This window comes from Macaca nemestrina, chromosome 18 (genome assembly GCF_043159975.1).
Source record: "Macaca nemestrina isolate mMacNem1 chromosome 18, mMacNem.hap1, whole genome shotgun sequence".
Classification (NCBI taxonomy): domain Eukaryota; kingdom Metazoa; phylum Chordata; class Mammalia; order Primates; family Cercopithecidae; genus Macaca; species Macaca nemestrina.
The window spans coordinates 15,470,879-15,486,909 of record NC_092142.1 but is presented as its reverse complement, the minus strand read 5'-3'; the positions used below and the strand labels follow the sequence as shown (position 1 = coordinate 15,486,909).

The 16,031-nt window shown below is 46.8% G+C and overlaps 1 protein-coding gene across 1 annotated transcript in view; it reads right to left on the bottom strand.

Annotated features, from left to right (window-relative positions):
• Window positions 1-16,031, bottom strand: part of BMERB1 (bMERB domain containing 1) — a 168,889-nt gene that overhangs the window by 68,910 nt on the left and 83,948 nt on the right. Inside the window, exon 2 of the mRNA XM_011717390.3 lies at window positions 3,210-3,333. Coding sequence (XP_011715692.2) covers window positions 3,210-3,333 — 124 coding nt within the window. The remainder of the gene's footprint in view (window positions 1-3,209; window positions 3,334-16,031) is intronic.

Below are 16,031 nucleotides of genomic sequence, written 5' to 3'. Positions count from 1 at the left end.
AAAACCAGCACTGAGAAACAGCTGAGAAACTGAATTCAAGCAGGGCTTTGCCTCAAAGCCTGTTGACCTGGAGGGCTGAGGATGATGGATGAGGAGTTTGTGCAGATCTGAACGTGCTGTGTCCTTTGTTCTGGCTGCCTTAGGGTCCACCGTGTATCTCTGAGATTGATGAGGCAGGTGCACCACCCGGCAGGCTACACACCATACAAGGCTGACCTTGGTTGGGAAGCATCATCATCATCCAATACTGTCTGTAGGACTCCATTCCAGCAAGACATCTGGGGGCCTGGAAGGGGGTCCCTCCCCCGGAGAATGTCACAGAATCCTTGATCTATGTCCTAACAATACTCAGGTCCTTCTGTATCCTTTAGATAATTTGATTTATCCAAGGGTCTACTGTTGACATTTGTCCCTAAGTGGTCAGATTCATGGACTTGATGAGGACATTCAGTGAGATCACAAGTCAAGAGCTTACTGCAGAGCTGCCACTTAAAAAATGCTAGTTATTCTTGTCCTTAAGCCCGTGCTCAGTGACAGGCATGTGCACATCCATACACACACACACACATCCACAAATCCACACACATATCCACACATCCACACATCCACATATCCACACATTCACACACACATCCACACATCCACACACGCACGCATCCACACCCACACACACATTCACACACGCACACACATATCCCCACACACACGTCCACAAACACGCATGCACACATCCACACACCCACACATCCACACACACACATGCACACACATATCCTCACACACACACGCGCACAGATCCACACCCACACCCACACCCACACATACACACATCCAGACACCCACACACAAACATCCACACACACATCCACACATCCACACAAATATCCACACACACATCCACACATGCACATCCACCCACCCACACACACACGTGCACACAGTAAAGGTCAGTAAATGTACAAGGGTAACCATTGTTCCTGCAGCAGCACCATTAGGTAAATAAAAATAAATATATATTTAAAAAATTTTTATTTCCTATTTGTATTTTTAAATTTTTTGTATTTTTGTATTTTTTTTTTAAACAAAGGGATCTTGAGTACTTAAAAGCAAGACTCATGTTCTCTGTCTTCCTTTTACTTTATTTTATTATTATTATTTTGAGATAGTTTCTCACTCTGTTGCCCAGGCTGCAGTGAAGTAGTACAATCTCAGCTTGCTGTAGCCTCTGCCTCCCAGTTTCAAACGATTCTTGTGCCTCAGCCTCCCAAGTAGCTGGGATTATAGGCGCACGCCACCACACGTGGCTAAATTTTTTGTATTTTCACTAGAGATGGGGTTTTGCCCTGTTGGCCAGGCTGGTCTCAAACTCCTGGCCTCAAGTGGTCTACTGCCTCAGCCTCTCAAAGTGCTAGGATTATAGATGTGACCCACCACACCTGGCCTCTGTCTTCCTTTTAAAACACAGGGAGGAAGGGATTGTTTCTGAATGCTCACGTATCATTTTTATTTCCAGACAAAAGGGAAGATACTTCTTAGCCATAAAGTGCAAATGTTCTAGAACCTTCCTCAGAGATGTCTCTGAGAAGGAATTATGCATGGGAAGCATTTAGCTCAGGGTCGGGCACATGCAAAGGGCTGGATAAATGACAGCTGTGAATATTGCAATTCATTTTATGCAGGGAGAGGGAAGGTCATATAATGTCCTAGTGAGAGGATGGGCTTTCAGAAGTTCGAGGCTGTAATGAGCTACGATGGCCTCACTGCATTCCACCCTGGGCGACAGACCAAGAGCCTCTCTCTAAATAAGTAACTAAAAATTTATAAAGAATACGTGTTTTAAAGGCAGAAAGAGCTGGGTCTGAACCCTAACTCCCCATTTACTAGCTGGGAGGCCTTGGGCAGGTTGTTTGATTTCTTCAAGCCTCAGTCTCCTCATCTGCAAAATGGGATGATCACAGACTCAGCTTCTTGGCGCTGTGAAAAATCAGTGAAAGAATAGGGGCGGGGCTTAACGCCTGCCTAGAAGGTTTGATGTTCCTGCTGCCTCCAGTGGAGCGTGGGTGGGGTGCTGACAGGCAGCACAGGGAATTTTCCAGCCAGGTTGCCTCTTAACCTCTGGTTTGGTTTGGTTTTGCTTGTAACCTCTCACTGTTTGTCTGCAAAAGCCCAATTTTTTCATTTTAATTTGATGGATTTTTATATTTTTTGTATTTTTAAATTTTTTCTTTTAGTGACAGGGTCTTGCTGTGTCTCCCAGGTTGGAGTGCAATGGTATGATCATAGCTCACTGCAGCCTTGAGCCCCTGGGCTCAACCGATCCCCCCACCTCGGCCTCCTGAGTAGCTGGGACAAAGGCACACACAACCACACACCAGCCACACACAGCTAATTTTATTTTTTATAGAGACAGGGTCTGGCTACATTGCCCTGTCTGGTCTTGAACTCCTGGGCTCAAGCGATCATCCCGCCTCAGCCTTCCAAGGTGCTGTGATTACAGGTGTGAGCCACTGTGCCTGGCCTTAATTTGTACTTTTTAGAGACAGGGTCTCCCTCTGTCACCCAAACTGGAGTGTGGTGATGCAATCATAGCTCACTGCAGCCTTGAACTCCAGGACTCAAACAGTCCTCCCACCTCAGCCTCCTGAGCAGCTGGGACCACAGGTGCGCACCACCACACACTCAGAGCCCACTTTTTAAATGAGTTTGTCTTGAAAGACTATCTGCAACTCTTCAGGAATGCCCTACTCTGTAGCTAATGAACGCTCAACCCACATGACTTTGATGTTGCTAGAGACCCCATCTTGTTATTTTCCCCCATTTTAGAAATGAGGGAACTGAAATTCAGAGAGTACAAGTAACCTGCCCAAGCTGACAGGCTTAAAAAAAAGAAAAAAACAAAACTCAGGCCTGAGAGCAGAGTGTGTGCTCGTCAAAGACCCCAGCATAGGGTCTGTCTTCCCCGTGGGTGATAGAGCAAAGGTTTTGGAGTCAGATTGGCCTGAATTCAATTCCAACTTCAGGGTCTTGCTTAAAACAGGAGATGACAATACCCACTTCCCTGGGTGGTGGCGAGAATCAAATGAGGCTTTTAAAAACGTGCATAATGCCTTTATCTCAGGGCTCGGCACACAGTAGGCAATCAATAAAGATTAGGTTTTCCTCTGTCCTCCACACTCGTCTTTCCTCGGCCACATCCCCAAAACACTCACATGAACCTGAGCTCAGACTCCCGTCGGACCAAGACTTCCCGGAGACGCTGAATTTTTGCCATCTCCAGCTCAATCTCCTCCGGCATCATGGTTGTCTCCGCCATGGAGATGATGTCCAGCTGATCTGTGCAGGAGACACGAAACGAAAGCATCAGGACCCCGAGGCTGCACCGTGGGACCCACCCTGACATGGTTTCAGGGCACAGCCTTGCTCCGCGAGTGTCATACGCCTTGAGGGCACACAGACTTCAGCCTGTGCCGCAAATGTGTATTCGTGAGCACGCCCTTTGGAAACCAGAAAACGTGTTTTCCACAGGAACTTCGTTTGTTTGCTTTTTTGTTTTGAGACGGAGTCTCGCTCTGTCGCCCAGGCTGGAGTGCAGTGGAGCAATCTCAGCTCACTGCAAGCTCCGCCTCCTGAGTTCACGCCATTCTCCTGCCTCAGCCTCCCGAGTAGCTGGGACTACAGGCCCATCTTGGTAATTTTTTAATTTTTACTTTTTGTAGAGATGGGGTGTCACACTCTGTTGCCCAGGCTGGTCTGAAACTCCTGGCCTCAGGCGATCCCCCCAACTTGGCCTCCTGAAGTGCTGGGATTACAAGCATGAACATACATACATATACACATATATATGTATATATGTGAATATATATGGTTGTATATATATAATATGTATACTATACACAGACACACTTTATTTTTTTCTTTTTGAAACGGAGTCTCACCCTGTCGCCCAGGCTGGAGTACAGTGGCACAATCTTGACTCAGTGCAACCTTCACCTCCCAGGTTCGAGTGATTCTCCTACCTCAGCCTCCTGAGTAGCCGGGATAACAGGTGTGTACCACCACACCCGGCTAATTTTTGTATTTTTAGTTGAGATGGGGTTTCATCATGTTGGCCAGGCTGATCTCTAACTCCTGGCCTTGTGATCCGCCCACCTCAGCCTCCCAAAGTGCTAGGATTACAGGCATGAGCCATCGCGCCTGGCCAGACACACTTTTTTAAAGTCTGAAAAAGTACACTAAAATGTTAGCAGTTAAAATGTTAATACATATGCATGTGAATATATATACTATTATGTACATATACATATATCCACTGTGATACAGGTCTTATTTTTCTAATATAAAATTAGGGTCTCACTATTTCATTACGTGTTCTTTTCACCTAGCAGCATGCCATGAGCGCTCCTGCCTGTCCTTGGATGGTCTTCCTCTGCAGCAGCGTGGAAGGCGGGGCGGTTTTCTATTTGTGGCTGCATCACGAAGCACTTAAGTAATCCACAGACATGTGGGTTGTTTCCTATTTTTTCCCCACTGTAATCATGGGGGAAAAAAATGTAAGAATTATTTTCACTGTAAGAATGTTCCAATGAGGAACATTCTCAAAGTGAAATCTTCGCACACATCTATGGGGTTCCTTCGCGCTATGTTTCTAGGGTGAATGGCTGACATATAACGGATGCGCTATTCAAGGCCTTTGATCGGTAGTGGGGGAGACTCAGGGCAGGAGATGTTCTTGGTGTACCCTGAGACACCATCACATCGCCTGTATCTGCTAATTCGTTCCACACCCACCCCTAAGATGGAGCCCACCCCACACCTCAGTTCTACAAGGGCGTCTGTCTTTTTCCTTATACTCAAGGAATAATAGAAGTTGGTATACCTTATACCCATGATTTGGAAAGTTGTTCTCTTTTTCTTTTCCTTTTTTTTTTTTTTTTTTTTTTCTGAGACAGAGTATCCCTCCGTTGCCCAGGCTCGAGTGCAGTGGCACGATCTCAGCTCACTGCAACCTCCGCCTCCCGGGTTCAAGCGATTCTCCTGCCTCAACCTCCTGAGTAACTTGGATTATAGGCTCGTGCCACCATGCCCAGTTAACTTTTGTATTTTTAGTAGAGTTGGGGTTTCACCATGTTGGCCAGGCTGGTCTTGAACTCCTGACCTCAAGTGATCAGCCTGCCTTGGCCTCCCATAGTGCTGGGATTACAGGCATGAGCCACCACACCCAGTCTTCTTTTCTCTTTTTGTAGAGACGAGGTCTCGCTATGTGGCCCAGACTGGACTGGAACTTCTGGCCTCAAGCAATCCTCCTGCCTCAACCTCCCAAAATGCTGCGATTACTTATAGGTGTGAGCCACTGTGCCCAGTGAAGGTTGTCCTGTTTCTACCTGTCCATCTGCCTCCTATATCCTGGGCCCCTGGCCCTTGCACACCTGCCCAGGGCTTAGGGCGCTGTGATTTGCAGGCTTCCCTGAGGTCAGTCCCTGCCTGCTTGGATCCCTGGACAGAATAGCGCCCTCTTCCAGGAGCCCACCTGATGCATTTGTCCACCTGTGGGACTCTCCTGGTCCTGAGGTTTTCAGCAGACATTGGATTCTTGGTAAACTGGCGTTCCTTTCCATCACCTACTCCCTAATGTGGCCATTCCATGTGCCAAAATTATCTGTCTGCCCTCCGCCAATCAAAACACCTTATTTTGCTGAGGAGACCGGAAGAAGGTAATTCTCTGGAGTTGATTCTCACATTGAAATGAATGGCCTCTCTTCATTCTCTCTGAGACAAGACAATTCCCTTTTTTTTTTTTTTTAAACCAAGTCTTGCTCTGTTGCCCATGCTGGAGTGCGGTGATGCAATCTCGGCTCACTGCAACCTCTGCCTCCCAGGCTCCAGCAATTCTCCTGTCTCAGCCTCCTGAGTAGCTGGGTCTACCGGTGCATGCCACCACGCCCAGCTAATTTTTTGTATTTTTAGTGGAGAGAGGGTTTCGCCATTTTGGCCAGGCTAGTCTTGAACTCCTGACCTCAGGTAATCTGCCAGCCTTGGCCTCCCAAAGTGCTGGGATTACAGGCATGAGCCACCGTGCCCGGCCTGACAACTCTCAGTTTTCAAGAGAAACAATAACAAAGGCAATGGAAAAGGCCAAGCAATTATATGGGGAGAAGAAAAAATTTAACCTGACCGTCACTGGCCTATTGAAGATTTTCTCCTCTTTGAGTTCAGCATCTCGGAGCAATGTCTGCTTCTTTTATATTTTCAGGGAGCTCCAATATTTCATAAAATAGATAAGTGCAGAACACAAATAGTGCAGAACCTGCTGTTGGGTTGGAGAGGGGGTCACCAAACAACTGTATAAGTGGGAGGAAGACAGCAGAGGTAGGTGAATGGGAAAAACGTGAAATTGGAGAGATTCACAATCACGTCCTCCCTGCCTTCTAAAGATGGCGGGTCTCGAAGATTCTCTGGCCACCTGGCCAAGCCTGTGCCAGGGTAGGGTGAAAAGGGAGACACAGTGGAGGGAGAGGAGGGAGTGTCAAAGAGAAGCAGGAAGGACAGAGGTCAGAGGAGCCGTCTCAGGCTGTGGCTTGGGGAGAGGGAGCGATGTCTGTCTGCAGAGGATTTGTAGGAAATGTCTCATGTGATGTGCTGGCCGAAGATCTCCTGGGGTCTTCTGGTTATGCTTCAAGGCCCCTGGAATCCAATTTCGGGTCCTACTACTGTCCCTGACACCATACTGTGGTGGCTCCTGGGATTGAAGCAGCGAGGACAGGCTTGAGGAAGGAGGGAAAGAGGGAGGGATAGGATCAAAATATTAATATTGGCTGGCATGGTGGCTCACGCCTGTAATCCCAGCACTTTGAGAGGCCGAAGCAGGCGGATCACCTGAGGTGAGGAGTTCGAGACCAGTGAGATCAACACAGCGAAATCCAGTTTCTACTAAAAATACTAAAATTACCCTGGCATGGTGGCAGGTGCCTGTAATCCCAGCATATTGGGAGGCTGAGGCACGAGAATCGCGTGAACCTGGGAGGCGGAGGCTGCAGTGAACCGAGATTGCACCACTACACTCCAGCCTGAGGGACAGAGTGAGACTCCGTCTTAAAAAAAAAAAAAGATATTAATACTGAGTACTACTGTGTGCTATGATGCTACCAAGCTGGAAGACCAGCCTCATCGAATCAGATGGCCTGGGTTTCAGTTCAGTTCTGCCCCTCCCTGGCTGTGTGGCCCTGGGGAGTTCGTTAACCTGTCAGCAGCTCTGTTTCTCCTGTAAGATGAGGAGAGTAAGAGAGCCCACCGCCCAAAACAGACATGAGGGATGAATTATCCTGGCACGTCACGTTTAATATACGCTTGCAATTGCCCTCATTATGACTGTTGCACCTGCTCTGCCCATCACCTCTTTTAATCCTCGCCATAAGCCAGCAGGTTCAGTAGGTTCTCATTTTCACAAAGAAACAAAGGCTCAACCCTGGCAAGGGAAAGAGCTGAGTCCAGGTCTGGCTTCAAATTCATGCTCTTTGACCCTCACAGCTGCCTCTGGTCCAGGCAGCTGTTCTAAGTCCGACACACCCCATTCATTCCCATCTCAGAGTCAAGCGTGGGGCTGTAACAAGTCATGGCCAATGAGGAGGCTTAAAACAAGAGGAATTTAATCTCTTGGAGTTCGGGAAGCCAGAAGTCTGAAACCAAGGTGTTGGCAGGGTCATGCGCTCTCCGAAGGCTCTAGGGATGGATCCTTTCTTGGCCCTTGCAGCCCCTGGTGGCTCCTTGGTTTGTAGTATTAGGTTGGTGCAAAAGTAATTGCAGTTTTTGCCACTGAAAGTAATAGCATCACTTCAACCTCTGCCTCTGTTTTCATAGGGTCTTCCTCCGGGTGGCTCTGTGTGTCCCTTTCTGTCTCATTAAGATTTAGGGCCCACCCTAATCCAATGTGAGCTCATATGGATCCTTATCTGAATTACCCCTGCAAAGACCTTATTTCCAAATAAGGTCACATTCTGATGTTCTAAGATGCACATGAACTTCAGGAGGCCACAAACCCACAAGAATGAATGGCCACAGCCTTAAAAGCTTCCTGACAATAATGTCACTCTCTCCAGGGGCTTTAGACCCTGCACACGGAACACAGCCTTGGCTGGAAGCAGCAGGAGTCCCAGCAGGTGGCCGGGGGTGAGGGAAGTACGTGGGAGAATTGGGGTCTGGCAAAAACCAGCCGGGCAGGAGCAGCATCAGAAATCCTCATTTGACACTAATCATCGGCCGCAAGATCTCCAATGAGTCCTTTTATGTCTTTGCATCATTTTCCTCCTCTACACAAGAGTTCAATAGTTACCTGTGCCAGAGACTTTCTGTGTATTATCTCATTTAATCCCTATTTTACAGAGATGACTCTGAGGCTTAGAGAAGGAAAGTGACTTGTTCAATATCACACAGCCAGATCATTGCAGAGATAGTATTCAAACCCAGCTTGCGCTCTCTCTCTCTCTCTCTCTCTCTCTCTCTCTCTCTCTCTCCTCCCTGTGTCCCCTCCAATCCATAACCACATGACCTTAACCACATAATCCAGCCTCCTGGTGAGGGCTGAATGCATTTGTGGCTGCGAAAGTGCGTAGTTAACCACCCCACGATATGAGTATTCTTGTTTTTCTCATCACAGTTCAGATGGGCAACCTGATTTCCATGGGACACATGCTGAAAACGGCAACACACCCTGGGGCGAGGCGTGGGACGAAGAGAATTAATCACACCCCAGGAATTGGCATTTTACCTCCGTCCCCGGGGGAGGATGGAGGTGGTGGCTGCCAGGCTCCAGGTGCTTAGCTTGGATTTGGGGCAAAGAATGGAACAAGACCTATGTTGAAAAGTCTTGCTCAAGCATGTTTTTCTTCCCCAAGAGAAAGGAACAAAGCCTAAAGCTTGAATCATATACAAATTCTTAGAATCCTTTCTTGCCGTGAGCTGTGTCTCTGCACCAGGCACTGTGTTGGGCTCATTGTAAACCTCATCTCTTTTTTTTTTTTTTTTTTTCTTTTTTTGGTGAGGCAGAGTTTCACTCTGTCTCCCAGGCTGGAGTGCAGTGGCATAATCTTGGCTCACTGCAGCCTCAACTTCCTGGGCTCAAGCAATCCTCTCACTTCAGCCTCCTGAGTAGCTGAAATTACAGGTTCGCTCCACCACACCCAGCGAATTTTGTTGTATTATTTGTAGAAATAGGGTTTTGCAATGTTGCCCAGGCTGGTCTCCAACTCCTGAGCTCAAGTGATCTGCCCAACTCAGCCTCCCAAAGCGCTGGGATTACAGGAATGAATCTCATCTCATTTCGTCTGCACAATACCTTAGGCCAGGGGTTGATACCCTATGGCCAGGGTACCAAGTACAGCCCCATGCTTGATGTTGTAAGTAGAGTTGTTGTGGAACACTGATCACACTCATTCATTTACATGTCATTTATGGCTGCTTTTGCATTGCAAAAACTGAGTAGTTGCCACAGAGACTCCCTGACCCACGAAGCCTCAAATGTTTACCACCTGGCTCTTTATAGAAGAAGTTGGCCAACCTCTTCCTTGGGTGGTATACTGTAATTTCTCCCGTTTAAAAGTTATGAAAGCCAGGTTTACCCAGTAATGATAATAACTAACATTTGTCGAGCATTTATCACATGCCAGGACCTGTGCATTACCTTATCTGATTCTCAGAACAGCCCTGGGTGGTCAGTGCTGTCATCCCATTTCATAGATGGGGAAGTCAAGGCTCAGGAAAGGGAGTAAGTGATGGAGGTGAGATTTAAAACAAGATCTGTCCTACTCCAAAGCTCTTGTTGTAATGAACCATATTCACGTAAGAACTACCTCCCTATGTAAGTACCATCATCATCATAACAAAACTGAGTAGATCGGACTGCTTTAGACACAGAGGGAGTGGTTATTCCCAGACATTAGTGGGCATGGTGGATATCTAGGGAGGTTGTTTAAGAAATAATTCCCTGCCTTCACCTCCAGGGATTAGGATAAACCTGTGTTGGGGGTGTCATGTCCGGGGACGTTCATGAAGGAGGTCTTCAGATCAGAGTGAAAAATGCTGATACAGGACCTGAATAAATGAATATCACACACAGTCAGTTTCTTTCCAGTCTAAACTTCTGTGATAGAAATGAACCTGATAGGCTGTTCCTTTCTTGATCACATTTTCCAACTAGAAGGCAGGCATCCAACAGCTGCCAAGGAATGTTTCCACGAGGAGGACAAATCACAGGAAGAAACGGGAGGAGCTTTTCAAGCTGGCTGGAGACGACGGTCGCCACGAGCCTGTCATGCACACTTCCAAGCAAGAGCTTGCTGGCTGTGTGGAGACAGCAAAGCATGAAGGCACAGACATCCCCAGGGCTCCAACTGCCATTGCTGTCACCGAGCTTCCAGGAGCTGAGTCACTTCTGGGGGAAGAGGCAGCTAAATCCATCTTCCCATTCCCAAATGCCACCCTAGGGAGATGCATGCTTCCTGAGCGGTGGCACCAGCAAACAAGAGCTGAGCACCCGGGCAGCCCTGGTATGCACCAGCAGGTTTAATCACTGATCTCAAAACAGAACAAAAAGTAAGGCTACCCAGGGAGGAGTGGTGGAGGTGATGGAGGATGAGGACTGGTGATCTAGAAACTTCTCATTTAAATATAAGCTTGGAGGGTTAAACTGCTGGGGACCAGAGAGATACCTTCCCTAGCCCATCTTTTCCAATCAGTGGTCATGGTAGGAATTTAAGCCCTGGGTGCCCTATATATCCCCTGCTTTTACTTCTGCTTCATAACTTAATGTGCCTAGTAGTGGCCCCAGAGCTTGCTCATTTCAGGCATTTACCAGGAGCCACGATCTAGCTCATATCAACCTCTCTTTCTAGATTAATAAAATGAGGCTTAGAGAGGTCATAAATGATTGGTCAAACTCACTCACTCGTTACAGAAACACCAAGGGTTCTGTCTAGATCTTGCCACTCGCTGCACAGAAAGCCAATCACTGAGGCAATGAGTATTGCCAGAGAAGAAGGCTTTAATCCCGTGCTACAGCCGAGGAGATGGAAAGAGCCTCAAATCCATCTCCTCAATCCTCTAAAATTAGGGGTAGCAAGGAAGAAATGTAACCATGTGTTACATTGGGATACATTGTGATACATCCCTATTCCTTTTTTTTTTTTTTTTTTTTTTTTCTGGGAAAGGATTAGGAAGGGGTAAGGAAGAGAATCTGGTCAACAGGATGCAGGTGGTTGGTTAGGCAATCGTGATGGTTGAGGAGTCTGGCATCTCATTGTCCCCATATAGTGATCTGGTAAATTTCAATTTCTTAATACTATCTGGGAGGCCCAGAGGTCAGTTTCTTGAGAAAGGAACTCAGATAAAACAAATGTAACTTTCTCAAATTTTAAGATGAGGGGGTCAATTTTTGTGTTTATTAAAAAAAAAAGAAAAGAAAAAACAAACAAACCATAGACATCAGTTCTAAGGGGCAATGGGGCAGTGCTATAGTGAGTGGTGGAAATGAAACTCAAACCCAGATCTATCTGATCCCAATGCCCAAGCTCTAAGGTCAAAAGAGCTACAGAACAGTGTTTCCAAAACTCTCAGCACTGCATAGAATTTACCCCAGCTACATACTCTGTACTCTACCATGTACTACTCCGTATGTCATGACATTGACTTTTTTTTTTTTTTTTTAGATGGAGTCCCGCTCTGTGACCCAGGCTGGAGTGCAGTGGTGCAATCTTGGCTCACTGCAAACTTCTCCTCTCGGATTCACGCCATTCTCCTGCCTCAGCCTCCCAAGTAGCTGGGACTACAGGCGCCCACCACCACACCCAGCTAATTTTTAATATTTTTAGTAGAGATGGGGTTTCACGGTGTTAGCCAGGATGGTCTTGATCTACTGACCTTGTGATCCGCTCACCTTGGCCTCCCAAAGTGCTGGGATTACAGGCATGAGCCACCGCGCCAAGCCAACATTGACTTTTTTTCACTCAAACTCCCCAAAGGAAATGTCATATGACATCCACAAACAATGGCATAATTAGAAAATAGCCATAAAAATAAACCTCATGAAACAAAGCAATGCTGTTAAATTCTGGCTAAATCCTATAGCCTGCTTAAGGTTCAGATCGAAGCTTGAATTTTCTTTCTTAACAAGGTGAATCAGCAAGTACTAGGGACATTAAAGACAAAGCTAGCACCAAATCATGGCTTTCTCCTTTAGGTAATCAGAAAGCTTGATAATTGGAGAGAAAATGAGTAGCTTTCCTGAGGTAATTCATTGCTGTTTGATGCTACAAGCATGAGAGTACCACTGGGGGTACCTATCCCATCCCCTGTTGTAGAATAGAATTCCAGTCCTTTGCATTGGAAAGGTCTTAAAGATTGTTTTGGTCAGCCTCATACCCATGTTGGATAGGATGTAAAATGACTTGGCAAGATGTGGTTCTCAGGATCCCTCAACAAACAGTTCTCATTCAAAATTCAATGAGAACTCAAGCTGGAAGGACAATTCTCAGCCATGGGTTAAGTCCTACCCAAAGAGGAATCAGCCATTTTGAGCGATTATTTCAACCCAGCTCATATAACAAAGGCAATTAAACGAAAGGCTAGGGGGGCTATTCACTTCAGTCATTGGAATATACTTGGGTCACACAATATATTTAGGGAAGGACATGAGGGACTGGGGTAGGGGGAGTCAGTGTTGAGGGAGAATCAACTTTCACCTAATATGTCCTTTTCTCTTGTTCGGGTTTTTAAATATACTTTTTATTTTGGAATAATTTTAGATTTCTAGAAAATGTGGCTGCATGTAGTGGCTCATGTCTGTAATCCCACAGCTTTGGGAGGCTGAGGGAAGAGGATCACTTGAAGCCATGAATTTATGACCAGCCTGGGCAACACAGCAAGACCCCATCTCTACAAAAATAAAATGTAAACATTAGCCAGACGTGGTGGCACACGGCTGTGGTCCCAGCTACTTGGGAGGCTGAGGTGGGAGGATCGCTTGGGTCCAGGAGTTTGAGGCTTCAGTGAGCTATGATGGTGCCACTGCACTCTAGCCTAGGTGACACAGTGAGACATTATCTCTAAAGAAAAACAAAAAAAAATTAAGAAAAGATTAGTTGCAAAAAGCACACAGAATTCCCCTCTACCCCTCATTCAATTCAATTCCCATATTGTTGACATTGCCAAGAAGTTGACATTGGTGTATTGTGACTAACTATATTGATTGAAATTTTAGCAATCTACCAATGGTCAGATGCTACATTTGCAAAACAGATTTAAAATAAAGAAGAGAGAAAAGACAAAGGGCATGGGGAGCCAGGCTAGCCCTTGAAGAGGGCAAGAGAGAGGAGTGGTTCTGGGCATGGGCTTTTGGGTTTCAGAGTCCAGGTGTCCTGCTTGACCCACCCATCAATGATTCTGGGCACCTCAGTTTCTTCATCTGCAACACTGGGGAACAATCATGCCCACCTCGCAGGTGATTCATGTAAGTGACAAGCATATAGAAAGTTCTCTGCAACATATATTTGCTCTTATATTCGTTTAGTAACTACGCATTGAGAACCTGCTTTGTGGCAGACCCTGCTCTAAGCAATGGGGAAGGAGCAATGAACAAAACAGACAAAAATCTCTGCCCTTGTGGACCTGAGCTTCTAGCAAGAGGTTTACACTGTTGTGGAGAAAAGTTGCTCTAATAACCTGCAGGGGTCATTGGCTCAAGACAGATGTCGCTACAAGCGTTGGCTTTACCACTAATTGTGCGACCTGGGCAAATTACTTGATCCCCCTAACTCTCAGTTTCCTCTTCTGTAAAATGGGACTAATAACTCCTGCCTCACAAAGCTGCTACTGTAGGGAAGAAATGGGATAATATACTTGTCCCTCAGTATCCGTATGGGATTGGTTCCAGGCCTCCCTCTGGATACCAAAATCCTTGGATGTTCAAGTTCCCGATATAACAGGGTGGAATATTTGCATAGAACTCCCATACATCCTCCAGTAGACTTTAAATCACATCTAGATTACTTATAATCCCTAATACGATGCCTACACATCACTTCATTTACATAGATTCAGCATAGTACTCAAAGTTTTGCTTCTTGGTAATTTGTGGATTTTTTTTCTGAATATTTTCCATCCATAATCGGTTGAATCTAAGAATGTGGAACCCACAGATACAGAGGACCAACTGTATATACATCATGTGTTTGGTGTAGTGCCTGGACATCACAAAGAGCAGTCAGTAGCATTAGTCCTGCCATCACAGTGCCTTTCCCCAGAAGAAGCCAGACTAACACCGGGGAGAAAATGAAATCAGAGCCAACATTCGATTTGAAGAACACAGAGTCATGGTCATGGGGACCATCTCTTGGCCCCTCTAGGTAAGACCACAGCCCCGCAGCCCCAACAGACCCATGCCTGCACTGAGAGGAGAATCTAGAAGGGGCCCCTCCAGCCTTTTGTCAAGGAGTCAGTTCCTGGCATTGACCCAAGAGTCTTAAAACCCAAGGGAATAGATCTGCGTCCTATGACCAGGAAGCCGATATCTGAATGCATTTCAAAGGCTCCTGGTGGCACTCCAGACTTCGTTGTTATCAATCATTCATGTAGGAAAGCAGCTCATTCCAACCCCCAAGCATCCTATTATGGGATGCACCAAGCATCTCGCCTTCTTGCTATAAAGTGAATGTAATGGGAAGCCGCCCGTTGCTTTTAATGAGTCACCATTTCCCAAAGAGATGAAGTCACTGCTTTTAACTCAGAAGTTCCTGGCTGCTCCATTTCCCCCAGCCTGCCTCGTGGAGAGGATGCCACCGGGCCCCTGAGAGCGGTCGTACCTTTCCTTGCACTCTGCCGTCCCACACATCCCGTCTCTGTGATGTCACCCCACAAGGAAGATTTTGTGGCTGAGGAAACTGACAGGCTTCAGATCCTGGCTATGATTGTTATTCTCCAGTGGAATCTCAAGCACATTTTTTTAACTTCTGCGAGTTTCTATTTTCCCAGCCACATCTAACATGTCAAAGGACACAAAAGTAATGAGGGAGGATTCACCACCAGCGGGCGAAGACGCAGGCACTGGCGTCAAGCAGACACGAGTTGACAGTCCGGCATCTTTCTAACGGCCGGCCTCGACAAATGCCCTAACCTCTGAGTTTCCTTATCTGTAAATCGGGGGTCAGAACCGAGAGAATGTATAGGTCAGCGTGGACCAATTGAAATAGAACACTAGCCACACATGTAATTTTGAACATTCCAGGAACCGCATTCTAAAAAATAAAAAGAGCTGGGTGCAGTGGCACATGCCTGTAATCCCAGCACTTTGAGAGGCCAAGGGGGGCGGGCATATCACTTGAGGTCAGGAGCTCAAGACCAGCCTGGCCAACATGGTAAAACCTCATCTCTACTAAAATTATAAAAATTAACCATGGCAGGGCGCGGTGGCTCACGCACGCCTGTAATCCTAGCACTTTGGGAGGCTGAGGCAGGTGGATCACCTGAGCTCAGGAGTTCAAGACCACCCTGGCCAATATGGCGAAACCCCACCTTCCTAAAAATACAAAAATTAGCCAGGCGTGGTGGCGAGTGCCTGTAATCCCAGGTAGTTGGGAGGCTGAGGAAGAAGAATTGCTTGAACCCAGGAGGCAGGGGTTACAGTGAGCCGAGACTATGCCACTGCACTCTAGCCTGGGCAACAGAGGGAGACTCCATCTCAACAACAACAACAACAAAAATTAGCTGGGCATGGTGGCAGGTGCCTATAATCCCAGTTACTCAGAAGGCTGAGGCAGGAGAATTGCTTGAATCCGTGAGGCGGAGGTTGCAGTGAGCCGAGATCAAGTCACTACACTCCAGCCTGGGTGACAGAATGAGACTCCATCTCAAGAAAAAAAAAAAGTAAAAAGAGCTGGGTGCGGAGGTACACGCCTGTAATCTCAGCTACTCTGGAGGCTGAGGCAGGGGGATCACTTGAGCCCAGGAGTTTGAGTCCAACCTAGGCAACATAGCAACGAGACCCTGTC